The sequence below is a fragment of the Halichoeres trimaculatus genome, unplaced genomic scaffold (genome assembly GCF_033239565.1).
Source record: "Halichoeres trimaculatus isolate MK-OKI-2021-1 unplaced genomic scaffold, fHalTri1.1 fHalTri1_scaffold_12, whole genome shotgun sequence".
In the NCBI taxonomy this organism is placed as follows: Eukaryota; Metazoa; Chordata; class Actinopteri; order Labriformes; family Labridae; genus Halichoeres; species Halichoeres trimaculatus.
This window is the reverse complement of record NW_027437190.1, coordinates 36,261,736-36,275,795: the sequence shown is the minus strand read 5'-3', so window position 1 is coordinate 36,275,795 and position 14,060 is coordinate 36,261,736. Positions and strand designations below refer to the sequence as shown.

Sequence of the window (14,060 nt, the reverse complement as noted above, 5' to 3'; positions counted from 1 at the left end):
TTTTCAATTATATTTTTAAAGCTACAAGGAGCCACTGCAGAGCAGTCAAAGAGCAGCAGGTTAAAGACCCCTCATCTCGACAATACTTCTTCATTCTTTTTAGGCCTTTACTTTGACAGAACCTCTTCCGTTTAACTTTAAAAGTCTTTAAAGAAGCTCTGATCTGGGGTGCCGTGTTTGGAGAAGGTACGTCAGTGTAAAGTGTTTCTCAAGAGCAGAAGATGAGCCAAACAAAGAGACTGCTGTTACCCAGGGGCTGATCAAACATGCCAGAGGAGTCCTCCTGAATGGGCTGATGCCAGAGAGGTAGCTGCTGTATTTATCACTCCTGCACATGTCTCACAGCTGCTCCAGTAAAATCCTGGGCACACGTGGACCTCAGACCCCATCCCCGCTGAGAAGCTGACCTGAAACCTCAGACTGGAGGTAAAAACTCTGAAGCACTGACGCTGACAGTGGGTCTCCCTGCTCGGTGCATGAGCTGGTGTTTGGTGTCAGAGCACGTGTTGAGCTGTGACTCTCTGTTTTCTACTCATTGTTGTGGTTTTACCTCGAACAAGAGACACACACACACGGGGAGGGACACACACGGGGAGGGACACGGCGCTCTGCGGCTCTGACAGGAGCCACATTCCAGCCAAGGTGAAGACAAAAAGAGGGGTTAAGCCACTCCCTTTCACCCAGCTGCATCACTGGATCACCGCTGAATTCTTTCTGGGCTTTTCACTTGTCAGGACAAGCAGAGGCACAACGTCAGCAGCCGCAGCAGGAAGAGACGCACAGACTGAGACGCACAGAGTGAGACGCACAGACTGAGGCAGGGCGGCGAGGTGTGATCAGCACAGAGCACAGAGCAGAGGGTTTGAGTTTCAGAGGGAAACACAAGACAGAGCACACACACACACACACACTCACACACACACACAGCTGAGGGGTGTGTCATAACAATTCAGTTCCTCAAGGAAGTACAACTCAACATTATCTTAAGACAGGGTGGTAGCAGTGACAGCGGCGCAGCAGGAGGGCTGTTTTCTCTCTGCGGGACATGAAGGGACCTCAGTGAATCCAGCGGCCGAGCTGTCAACCTGAGACAGAGACACACACACACTGATCTGACAGAGACCAGGAGGGAGGGGACACACACACACAGGTAAGACTTTCTGCTGTGATCAGATAAAAACACTCCTCTGTGTGTATCTGTGGCTGGTTTCTGCTTTTCTCCTTCCTGGAATATTTAAGAGTATTAATAGAGAAACACTGAGGGTGGTGACTGCTCCTCACTTCCCCCCCTCACACACGCGTGTGCTCTGGGTCATGCTGGAACACGTACGGTGACATGCACAGATGTGGAGCTCACTCCTCTGTTTGCACACGCTGGGAGTTGCTCAACTCAATCTGGAGGCAGTGGACTTTCCCTCCTCCACTGGCCTACTTTGATTTGAAGCCTGTTCAGTCAGGACGAGGCAGACTGCAGGAGCGCCGTGTCACTCACAGGGGGACAGACGCTGCGAGCTGCAGGCCCTGCTGCTGACTCCCTGCCGCTCGGCCAACTGCTGCGTGTTTCGCTTCCCTTTTGAGGCAGCGAAGCGGGGCTGGAGGAGTTGAGCAACGACATTCAGATGAGTTGTGAAATGTTGAAAGAGAAACTGCAATACGGGCTTTTAGAGGATTGCAAAACACGCTTCTGTCTGTGACTTTAAAAGAAATGTTACACGGCACTTAGCACACCTGGTGTGTGAACTGGAGGACTTTCAGACAGCATCACACACCGATGAAGACGTTTACACCAAGATCTGCTCGTCTCAGGCCTTGATGCCCGTGGTGTGAAGCAGGCAGCGGAAGTGACGCTCCATCCTGGCACTCGCTGCTCGTACAGCTCCTTCTGAGGGTCATTAAAAAACAACCTGCAGCTTCACTTTTAGCATGCAGTCCTCTTTAGTCCGAGAGTCCGACAGGTCAGTTTCACTGCCCTTCAGCTCAGAACGAGCTGTGAACAAAGGAAAGCTTTCTGCCCTCTCCTCTCGTGTGTTCTCATTGTTCAGTCTCATCAAAAGCTGCAGGCAGATAATAAATAAAAGTCCTGCCCCCTGTTTTCTGCCAACAAACCAAAGTGTAACCAGAGACATCAAACTCCAGCTGGACTGAGCGTTAGCTACTTTTATAAATACAAAACTCTGAACTTTCTGCAGAAACTCAACAACTCTTCCAGCTGACGTGTTAAGCTAACGTTACAGTATCCAGAAGCTAATCTATGTAGCTTCAGCAATGTTAGCTCATGTAGCTCCTGAATGGAGCATATCTGTCTAACCCTTTATGAAATGCAGTTTGTTGTAGTGAAGTCTGTGAATGTGTCGCCGCTCTGACGTTAGCTGTCGCTATAGAGGGATCATCAGTCTACGTTATCATAAAGATGTTCACGCTCTGACCGCAGAAGATGCACTTAGCGTTAGTGTTTTTTAAACCCTAAATTCAACCTGTTAGCAGCATCAAAATGTTCAGTTGTTCTGTGGACAGCTGTCAAAAACAATACTACACAAAAGAGGCAACTTCTGTCAAGTTTTGATCGCTACAGCGCAACCGGTGTTTCAGCGTTAATAGCGACCATGCTAACTGGTGACTTTCAGCCGACGTGATTAACGGCCAAGAGTTTTGATTGATTGATTGATTGATTTTTATTTCGGTCAATTTGACAATAGAAAAATAAATACAGAAGGAAAAACAAATACAAAAGCAAAGCAAACAGAAAACAAGGTACCATCAAAACAGGGACTGACCTAAAAGGTGTCGGCTGAAGCAGAGCTTATATCACCTACCCTTATCTCTTAAAAGTAAAAAAAACATATATAAATATATATATATATATATATATATATATATATATATATATATATATATATATATATATATATATATATATATATATATCTCGTTTGAATGTACACAGAAACAATATATTACCTTCAATATGAGTAACTAAATAGATTTGTTCAGTTTCCATCTATATACACATACATACATCTATATAAGCATATATAAATATTTATATATAAATATATGAAACTAGACTTATGCATATATATGTACACAACGACAATGTCATACATTCAGTGTGAGCTGGACATACTTTATATATACCTAAATATATAATTTTCAGTTACATCTATGTACACATATATACATCTACACAAGCATATAAACAAATATATATATATGAAGCTCGAAATATACAGTTTCGTATTCCCAGATATATACTCTCTATATCAGACAATCAGTATGAGGTAAATATGATTATTGGAAGACACTTAGATATTAGAAATAAATAGATATATATGCTTAATATGAGCTAAGCAAAATTACTACAACACATATAGTGTTCATAGTTCAATTCTTACATATTTATATAAATAAATACACACATTTCTTTGAGAATAAACATAAACATCACGCACCAGTTAACAGGGTCACACTTTACACCGAAACACCAGCAACATCTGCGTGTGTGTAATTAAATGTGCCGTCTTTATCCAACCTCAGTTAACAGGTTTGACTGAAAACAGGCAACAATAACTGCTGATACTGAAAATACAGATCTGACTTTGCCTATTTAGTGAAAAAGTTGGTTTGGGGCTGAGGTTGGACTCAGTATAGACAGTAAATAATGAGTCAACCTATAAATTAGGATTAACAGAAACAGATTTTATGACCAAATAAAATTAGAGAATATCATGAAACGATGTTTACGTCCTGGTCTGTCACAGTCTGATAAAGCAGTCATGAGCATCTACTGGTCAATATCTAATATCTGTCCACTTGCTGATCTCTTCTGTCCACTCACTGCTGTTTCACAAACCTGGGAGCTGTTTACCGTCCGTCAAACTGATGACATAAAGTTAAAAATGTGTTTTTTGGTGGTTAACTCCTCCACATCAGTTGACAAACCATCATACTCTGCCGTGCTTCTGCACCCAAGTTGCGTGCGCAAACGCCATTGTTGATAAACAAATAATCCCTCTGTAGCAGCGTTAGCTAGATCGTTATAACGAGCAATTTCAAAATACAACAGTTCAAAACATGGCTGATATTAGCGTGGAGGAACAAAGGATTGAATATCTGAAAAAAATATCCAGATCATGGGGAGTCTGTCACATGACAAGCTACAAATTAAAGCTTCTGGATACTGTAAGGTTAGCTTAACGTTAGCTTCTCATAGCTTAGCTGTCTCATCTCTCATGTAGCGCAGTCCCTGGTAGTGAAGTCTGTTTGCTGTGAGTGTGTCGCCCTGATCTGACGTCAGTTTATCATCACTTTGTAAAAATGTGTTCGCTTTGGAAGAAGAAACAGTCGCTCTGACCACGACAGACACAGAAAGACCAGGGGGGATGATGTAGCGGGACGATTGGCGTCTCGTTTCTTAGCGGCGTGTTTTCACCCCGTCGTCAAAACAGAGGACCAAGGGGAAGGGGTAGATAAATATCAATCCTGATCAAATCCAGATCCTGATGCTGCCATAAAACCATCCTGACATGTTTCCCCCACAGCGCCCCCTGATGGAGAACATGTTCTTTGGTCTGAAGCAGAGTTTGATGATGTTCACGCAGCACGTCACACTACAGAAAACTGACCACTGATCATCTGGATCAGAGACACCTGAGGGACAGGTGAGCTGTGATGTCATCAGTCTGTGACGATGGGACAGGGAGGTCTGAGAAATCACTGAATATGTCAGTAGAAGCTACTGGCTCCTCTAAATGATGAGATCTAGACCTCAGGAGACACCAGACCTGCTCAGGGTCCAGGTCTGAGCTCAGGAAAACAACCGGAAGCTGCTTTCACTCACAAAAATGCTCATCCACGTATTCAGGTCCCTACATGCACGCAGACACTGCTGGAGCCGTCTGAGGAATGCTAAATATTTACCTCTGCAGCCTGCACGCATGGCTCCACCAATCAGAGCTCTGTCCATCCCAGCGGCAGATTCCTCAGGCCTCTCAGGTACAGCTCCTCTGAAGGCAAACTCTCAAAGTGTCAGCGCCCCCTCTGCTCCGTTAGCCTTCATGCTAACTGTAAACAGGTGCTTCTCCTCCAGGGAGTAAACACTTAAACATGTTAGGAAGTCACTCCCTGCTGCGTGTAAACAACCAGCTGACTCTCCAAACCCTCTTCAACCCAGAAAACTGATGTAAACACTGAGAGCATCCTCAAGGTGACCAACTGAAAAACATCCATTAGAGCAGAGAGTTTCAGTGTCAGCGTGCTGTAAAACTCTGGTATGTTTCAGCGCTCTCCCAGCAGCACTAACCTCCTGATGGATGAGCAGAAAATCAACCATTTAGATGCAAAGAGGAGCCAAGCAGGGAGCAGGCTCCAGCTGAGTTACATCTCCCACCGTGGAGCTCTGGCTGACGACAGCACACGATGCATGTCCCTCAAATCCCCGTGGTCTTTTTAGCAAATAAATGAGATTGAAGCATGAATCTGAAATAGCTATCATGCTGCTCCACTTCCATTATCACCGTTAAGGGAAATTAATCTAATGAATGTTCTTTAATTCCCCACAGGGAGCTCAAAGCTTTCCTAACAAAGCAAGCTATTAGAAATCTGACACTTGCTCAAAACGAATGGTCGTGCATGTGAAAGCGGATCCCAGGGAGATATCCAATAAAAGTGACGGTTTGCTCGGCGCTGATGTTGCAGCAGGGTCGGCGCTGCACACCAGGGAGAGGAAGAGACGCAGTGAGCGTTGCATATTTGCATAGTTTGGACGTTAACGCAGCTGAATGTCTTTGTTATTTATGAGCGAACGTGGAGTGTCATCAGTCATACAGCTGCACCGACAGCTCCAGACCAGAGAGCGTTAACCAGACACCAGGCCGCGTGTTATCTGACAGCTCACACCGTGTGCGCCGTGTTTCATGAGGAGCTCTCCCTGAAGGAGGACTCCAGGACTCCAGGACTCCAGGACTCCAGGACTCCAGGGAGCTCGCTGCCTGCTCCCCCCGCTGATAGGATCTGCAGACAGCAGGCACGGACCTGTCTCAGCTATGCAGCCGTCCTGCTCCCTGCACATGCTTGTCCACACAGGCCAGATGTGCGTTTTATTACAGGAGTAAGAAGCTTTCTGACTCCCTGACGTGTGGTTCAGCTAAAACCAAACTTCTCTGTTCCTGGGTTACTCCACTTTTATCATTCAGAGAAATCTGTTTTTGTTGGTTTGAGTTTGTTCGTTTGCCAATCAAGCAGCAGCCCTCAGTCTGAAGATATGACGCTCATACTGAAGTGTTACAAACTGCAGTTCCTTCAGCGTCCACTTGAGGCTGTCTGCAGAAACTAAAGAAACCACATGTTTATCAATTTAAAAGATGACCTTTACAGCAGATATAAAGAAGTTTACACCCTGGTTCAGAAAACAGCTGATTTGACTTACAGGTGGACACCCTGCAGCTGTCTGCAGAGACGCTAAAGACCCGCCTCTTCACCTCATCCTAAGCTGGGTTGACCTCAGCATTTCCAACATGACCACAGCCAACAATAGGCTTCAAAACTCTGTATCAGAAACAAATGGGTGACATCACAAAGACTGCACAACCTTTTCAGACCCTGTGTTTACATATGTGGACATTATTTTTCTGCCCCTCAGATCCATGATGCTTCATATTTAAAATCTTTACCCTGTTGGCCACATGTGGAGACACTGCCCACATCATCTTTTGGTAATATCACAACATTTCACCTGTTTTAGAGAAACATAAACAATGTTTTTAACTACAAATAACTAATAGAGAACTCACAGATAGTCAAACTTCCTGTACATGACCAATTTTAGTTATTGTACTCATTAGGTCTTACTGGACAAAAGCTCAGAGGATGATGACGGTAAGATGAGCCAATCAGACCTCAGGTGTTTTCTGAACCAGGCTGTAGACGTGTTTATTTCTGCTGTAAAGATCTACCTTTTTGAATGGGTGTGTATGTGGTTTCTGGTGTTTTTGCAGCCAGCCTCTAGTGGACACTCAAAGAACTGCAGTTTAAAACAGTGCTGCACAGGCTTCATATTCAAGACAGGAATTGCAGTAAAGGGGTGAACACAGGGCCTGTATGGACGTCCTGTTACTAACCCCAACACAGTCTCCTCAGATGTCTGTCTAACATGAGTCTGGTTCTGTCCGAGGTTTCTGCCTGTTAAAGGGAAGTTGTTCCTCTCCATTGTAACTTGCTAAATGCTGCAAAGTCCTGTACTCATGGTGGATTAAGATAAGATCAGACTCCTTATCTTGTCTTGATGTTGGGTTTCTGATAATAACGTTTTAACATTTACAGATCTAGACCTGTAATTGTTTCTGTAAAGTGTCTTGAGATAGCGTTTGTTATGATTTGGCGCTATACAAATAAAGATTGATTGATTGTAGCGTTAGCGGCATGCAAAACTAGCAAAAATGTCCAGTTAACTATAAGCATCATGGGCGCGTGGTCAGTGCAAACCATCGTCTGTTCAGGGAACTTCCTGGAAAACCCGAGTCAGACAAGTTCAAACCGGGCGTGCCTACCACACTTCAACAGCAATACACATGAGAAATGTCTCCTGAATCTGAATTCGCCGTTTAACTACACATCGTCATAAATTTCCAAAGGATTTATTCGATCACTAAATGTCTGGGGTTTTTTTCACATATTTCGTCTTAAACAGTAATGAATGAGCGTGTCGTCCACCATCTTTAAAACAGGATAACAGGTGTGGTAAAGGTGGGGTCTGTTAGGGCGTTACCCGGTCTCATGCTAATCCTTTTTTTTCCTTATCATCAGTACAAACAGTCTGTTTCCATCGCTAACGGCTGGATGAGGACACAGCCCTGGTCTGGGGTCAATGTTTCATCCAGTGGATCCTGAAGTGACCTGACTTTAAAAACGACTTAAAATTAAAAACTATTTACAACTACTCATTTCCTCCATTACTGCAGGAAATACAGAAAACCAGGGGTTAGATTAAATATGAAATCATGCAAACAGAAGATGTTTGATCTGTTTTTCACGGAGGAGACTAAACCAGGATCCCGACAGTATCAGATTAACTCAGGAAACACAGCAGCATGTGGACTTAAGTCGACTAGTTTTGGGTGTTTCTGTCTGTGTTTGGATCATTTATTGGTGTCTTATCACAGCAGGAGGTCTCTGCTCTCTGACACAGAAAAAATGGACGTCATTTTGCTCGGCTTGAAGTGAGGTCTCCACAAAAACTGCTCCCCCTGGTGGCTGGCTGCAGTATAGGTTAAAAATCTGCCTCCCCAGTCATTCCAGATGGGCTGTGGTCAAACTTTAAAAATTAATCCACCTGGTAGAAATGTTTCTCACGTCTGATTGTTGTGGTGATTTGAAGATATCATTTGGCTGTCTTGTATCCAAGTCCTCTTTGTTCTGAAAAGTTTTGTTTTCACTAGTTATACGAGGTTAAAAAAGAGGTTTTACGTAACTAACGATGAGTGACAGCTGACGTTCTCGTGTATTTTTTTCAGGGATTGTAAAATATGTCAGGAGGTAGAGTCAGGAAGTGATTAGACTTGGCTTCAAAACCGTACAATGATGAACGGTGGAGCCACGCTGTCCACTCTATAAACAGTCTATGGTTACGACAACCCAGTAACAGAAACTTGGAGAAGTTGATGCTTTTAATTTGATTTTTAAACCTAAAACAAAATGTAGTAATATTTAGAAATAATCAGTTTCACAGTCAGAAATATGATTAAATTCATGTTTTCACATCCAAACATCACTAAGACTGTTGCATCAGACATCAGCTGCTGAAGTGAGTGATGGCGTCTCAGGTATATTAATAGAGGATCTGGTCAGCCGAGGTTTCCTGCTAAATGAACTTTCAGCTGTAGATGAGCTGATCACTGAGTGGTTAGTTAAACTGAGACAGAAAGTAAAAGGTGATTAAACAGCCGTCTGAGAGCTAACGACGCTCTCTAACTCCCTCTAACGCTGTGGATCAGAGTTAAATCCCTGATAGAGACGTGGCGTCCTCTTTGTTTGGAGGGAGATGTAAATAAGAAGCTGACGTCTTAATCTGATCCTTCACATCTTTGTTGTTTTAATCTCATCTTGTTTGCTCTGTTTAAAGCATTACTCCAAGAACATCAGTGAAATTAAATCTAAATTTAGTCGTCCTCTGATAAACTGGATCCAGATCCGTCTGTGTACGTTGGAGGAGCTCTGAATCAGAGGAGGAATTATCTCAGAGCGTGCTGAGGATAAAGGCTGGATTATGTCACGGTGCTCTGTACGCCGGCTGATAACCTCCCACGGGGTCTTTGTGATGGATGCTAGGTGTGGTCCAGCTCTCAGAGGAAGAGTTAAAAGCCTCTGCGGGGTTTCCTCCATGGTACTTTTCCCTTTTGTCACCGAACATGTTTGTCAGACACAAAAACAAACACAGGAGCTCATGTTTGACAAACGCAGATTTTCAGTTTTCAGGATTTATGCAGGAACATGAACGTAGAGCAGGAAACGCTGGAGCTGAATCCTCGAGGATGAAGTGACTGCAGAGGGTTTAAGACGTGTGGGAATATGAGTCGGGATTTCTGAGGTTAGAAAGTCAAAGTCACGACTGGAGCATGGAGGAAATCCCCCAGAGGACGTGGGGAATCTGGAGAGGAGACGTGAACATGAAAACACAGATCTGGCTCTTTGACACGGTGTTTACCCTCCACATACACAACCAGAGCTGCAAAAGATCTGCAAAAGATCTGCAGATATGAAGCTGGCTGTGAAATGATCCTTTCTCTGTCACTTTGTGCTGATGGATCTGTAACTTTCGGAGCAGGAGAAGTCGTCTCACTTTCAGCTTTTTTTATTTTAATCAGGGACACAGCCGGGGAGCGAACAGGCTGAGCCGCTGAGTCGCTGTAAAACCAATCAAAATCTGAATCTGCGTAGGCTGCTTTATTTTCATGGAGGTGTTAAAACTGGTTATCTTTTTATGGTTTGGGTTTTTGGATTTAATTTGTAATCAGAAAAAAAAGCAGCTGAAACATGTCCAGAGACGTGGAAGGGTTCCCAACGGAGGAGAAACATTTTATGGGAAATCAAAGTGCTGCTCAGACGAATCAGGAAAAACTAAACTAATTAAAATGATCTGCTTTATGTTCAACTCCTGAAGTGTTAAAACCCAAACACTGAGTTTTAATCTTTGTGTTTCCTGTCCTCAGGCGACCATGGAGTTCAGCTCCAAGGACATGGCCATGAGGGCGCAGAAGAAGATCCTCAGCAGCATGGCCAGCAAAGGCTCCGTCCAGATGTTCATCGACGACACCACCAGCGAGATCCTGGACGAGCTGTACCGCGTCTCCAAAGAGTTCACGGGCAACAAGAGCGAGGCCCAGAAGGTCATCAAAAACCTCATCAAGATCGCCGTCAAGATCGGACTGCTGTTCAAGAACAACCGTTTCAACACGGAGGAGCTGGGCGTGGCCACCGACTTCAAGAAGAAGCTGCACTTTGGGGCCATGACGGCCATCAGCTTCTACGAGGTACGGTCAGCGTGTTCGGACAAGAGTGCGCTTTACAACCTGCTCGTCTCAAACTGAGAGACTCAACACTTTCAGGATTATTCTATAATTTTATAAGAAATAATCTCTAGAGCTGTTAAATTCATCTGTGTTTTTCGAGTTTCCTGCTCCAGCGTGAACTAGGGCTGGGAATCAAAAACCACTTCCTGTTGAGAATCAATAAGAAATGTTTCAATCCATGGATATCGTTAGCCTTTGTGCTTAACAATTCCCTTATTAATTCTTTACATTGTGCCGGAGCCACCGGGCCTTACGTCGACTAGTCTGCTGCAGCTAGCTTAGCTTAGCAGTTAGCTAACGTTTCCCAAGAAAACTCTGGTTCAGGATTTTCAGCTTGAAGTTTTCCTGAAGAACTGACTTCATAAAGAAATGTTCATCACTCTCTCTCAGGAGATTCATATTCAGTACATTCAACATGGTATAAATCACCTTATTTACCTAAATAACTAAATAACAAAGATTGATGCTAACGTATATGGGAAACTGTATAGATACGCTAGCAGTTAGCATACATCAGTATAACTTCAGCTTCAGAATAGAATTTCAACTTTAATCACAGAAACACATCACATCAACTCTTTGTAAAAAATACTGAGAATTTCAAATGCTAAAAGCTAACAGGCTAATGGAAGGCTAATGGCTGACGGAAAGGTTCCAAACAACTTAAACCATTGCTATAACCACTTTGAGACACTAGATGGCCTACTTGAATTATTAAAGTATTACAACACAGTTCATCAACGTCACATGGTGTGAAATTTTGACCTGTTTCTGTTTAATTAAGCCCAGAAATATCCAGACTCAGGGACCAGTTACATTTTATTCACTTACAGGATAAACTCAATTAAATGTTGTTGACACAGAAAACCTGTAAAGATACTTTTTGTACCAAGAAAATTCACAACAGGAACTGATGAGGGAATCCATAAACAATCAGATCAATAAGGGCATTGGTATTAACGAAATCTAATCAATTCCCATCCCTAGCGTGAACGCTGCAAAAGCACAAATCATCATTTTACAACTTCCAGAATGATCCATGAGAGGGAGACACTCTGAAATCAGGCAAGACAAAAAGAAAACCTCAGACGAGCTGACGTTTGTGTAGAGAGGACGGTGGAGTTGGTTTAAAGTGGGGTAAGGTAACCACAGGAAGTTACATCATATCATCAGCTCAGACATCCCTTCAGATGACTTCACTCTCCTCTTTCTCCACAAGCAGAAGGTTTTGAAACGGTGAAAACAGAAGAAGGAAAAGGATAGTTTACATGCTGGACATGAACACAGCATTACAAGACTATTTAATGAAGATATGATGAATTAAAAAAAAAAAGATTTTATTATTAAACAAAATATTTTTTTATCACCACATAAAAAAATAAAAGTACCAAGAGCTGGTTCCATTGAGTACCGGTACCAACTGCCAGGAACCAGGCATCGATACCGTATGGTTTCAGATGTGAAAGGCGCCCATCCAGAGCAAAAAGACGTCTGCAAAGGGTCAAAAAGGGACACATGACCCTGATGAAGGCCACAAGTCTAAACCAGTAGATCTCTTTACAAAAACTTGTTCCTGGACTTTGGACCCTTCTCAAACACTGAACAGAAACTCTGTCGTATTAATAACTTGAGTTTTTTCATCCTAAACTTGGTTTTATTTTATTTTAAAATGGGCATTTCTGAGAAAAGTACCAGAGAAGAGCTGAAGTCAGGTGGAAACATCAGGCTGTGCAGATAATCTGGTAAAGAGTCATAATCTAATCTGGTAAAGAGTCATAATCTAATCTGGTAAAGAGTCATAATTTCATCTGGTAAAGGATCTTAATCTAATCCCTCTGGGTGCATCCAGTCTCAGGATTAACGCTCTGCTCCTGTGTCTCCTCCAGGTGGACTTCACCTTTGACAAAGCGGTCATGTCAGACCTCCTCACCGAGTGCAGAGACCTCCTCCTGAAGCTGGTCTCCACCCACCTCACCCCCAAATCCCACGGCCGCATCAACCACGTCTTCAACCATTACTCCGACCCCGAGCTCCTGACCAAGCTGTACGAGCCCAGCAGCTCCTTCAGACCCCACCTCACCAAGATCTGCAAAGGACTCAACAAACTGGTGGAGGACGGGACAATATGACGCAGGCTGAGGCGTCGGTCAGACACTGGGAGACCCGCGGGCAGACCCACTTCAGACCCAGAACCTTTGGACAGTTTGGTCCTTCCTGCTGCGGCCCGGCAGCCTGGGACCGGCTCTGAGAGCAGTATTAACCCCACGCTCTCAGGGAACCAGTGGCTGAGTCATTCCTGGAGTTTGTTTGTCTAAAGGTGAAACATATAAATATCTACTGTGTCGTTGAGATTTTTACATTTCACAGAAACTGAACTTGAACTTGAGCAGATTAATCTTCTATCAGCTGGTGTAAAGAGTAAGACATGTCCCCTGGTGTTTAATATCTGAGACCATGAAATGTTTCATTCACAACTACTGATGTTGGGAGGAGAGGCCGACTGCAGAGAACAAACAGACGTGAACTACTGCGGTGCAGCACTGCCCCCCTGTGGTCAGGGACGTGTATGAGCAGCTCAATGTGATGTATGTACTGAGGAGTGAAGAGGAAGATAAAAATAAAGAGGAGTGAGCAGTGACTCTGAGTTTTTAGACCAACATGTCTTTACAGATTAAATACAGCAAAGAAAGAAACGAACCCAAAGGAGGAGGAACAAAGTTAGTGTGGCAGAGGGCGCCACAGAGCTAAAAACCTTTTTCCTTCAAGGATAAAACACGTCCAAAGGTCTAGTTTTAAAAAATGAACACACACTCCTGAAATGTGTGTTGTAACCTAAAATAACTACAACACTCCAGTACGATGATCAGAACAAACTGATGGACGAATTCGTCAAAACACGAACCTCACTGATCCTCAAAATCTGACGTTTAGCCCAAATTTCCAAACTTCCTGTTTGGTTTTAAACATGGTCGCAATAGATGTTTTTCAGGTCTTGGTTTGATAGTTATACACAAAACAATCCTTGCATGTAGGTGAAGGGGCTGAGTTTTCAGTCATTAGGGGGCGCTATGGGGCAGGTGTGCACAATGACTCAATGGATTCATAAATAATTTGCCATGACTGAATTTAGGGAAAAGTTTAGTGAGTTTTGGAGACGGAAGTGGAAAAGAAAGAAAGAAAGAAAAGGAAAGAGGAAGAAGGAAGGAAAGATAGGAAGGAAGAAAAAAGAAAGAAAGAAAGAAAGAAAGAAAGAAAGAAAGAAAGAAAGAAAGAAAGAAAGAAAGAAAGAAAGAAAGAAAGAAAGAAAGAGAAACATGGTGGTATGGTATAAACCTTCTGAGAGATACCGCTGTTCTCAAAATGTTTTAAAGGAGGAGAAATACCTGTAACTTGGAGACAAGCCATAATCTCTGTAAAACCTGAAACAAAGATAAATCCGAGTGCTGTTCATACTGATGAATATCAATCCTGAGATCAGATTATAGACTTTAAAATGGT

General features: G+C 43.3%; 1 protein-coding gene across 1 annotated transcript; it reads left to right on the top strand.

Moving 5' to 3' along the window:
• Positions 1–833: 833 nt before the first annotated feature.
• tnfaip8l2b (tumor necrosis factor, alpha-induced protein 8-like 2b) lies at positions 834–13,516 on the top strand. Its single transcript, XM_074683844.1, has 3 exons — positions 834–1,150; positions 10,203–10,523; positions 12,449–13,516. The coding sequence occupies exons 2-3, from the start codon at positions 10,209–10,211 to the stop codon at positions 12,689–12,691; spliced, it is 558 nt and encodes a 185-aa protein (XP_074539945.1). The 5' UTR covers positions 834–1,150; positions 10,203–10,208; the 3' UTR covers positions 12,692–13,516.
• The last annotated feature ends 544 nt before the right edge of the window (positions 13,517–14,060 follow it).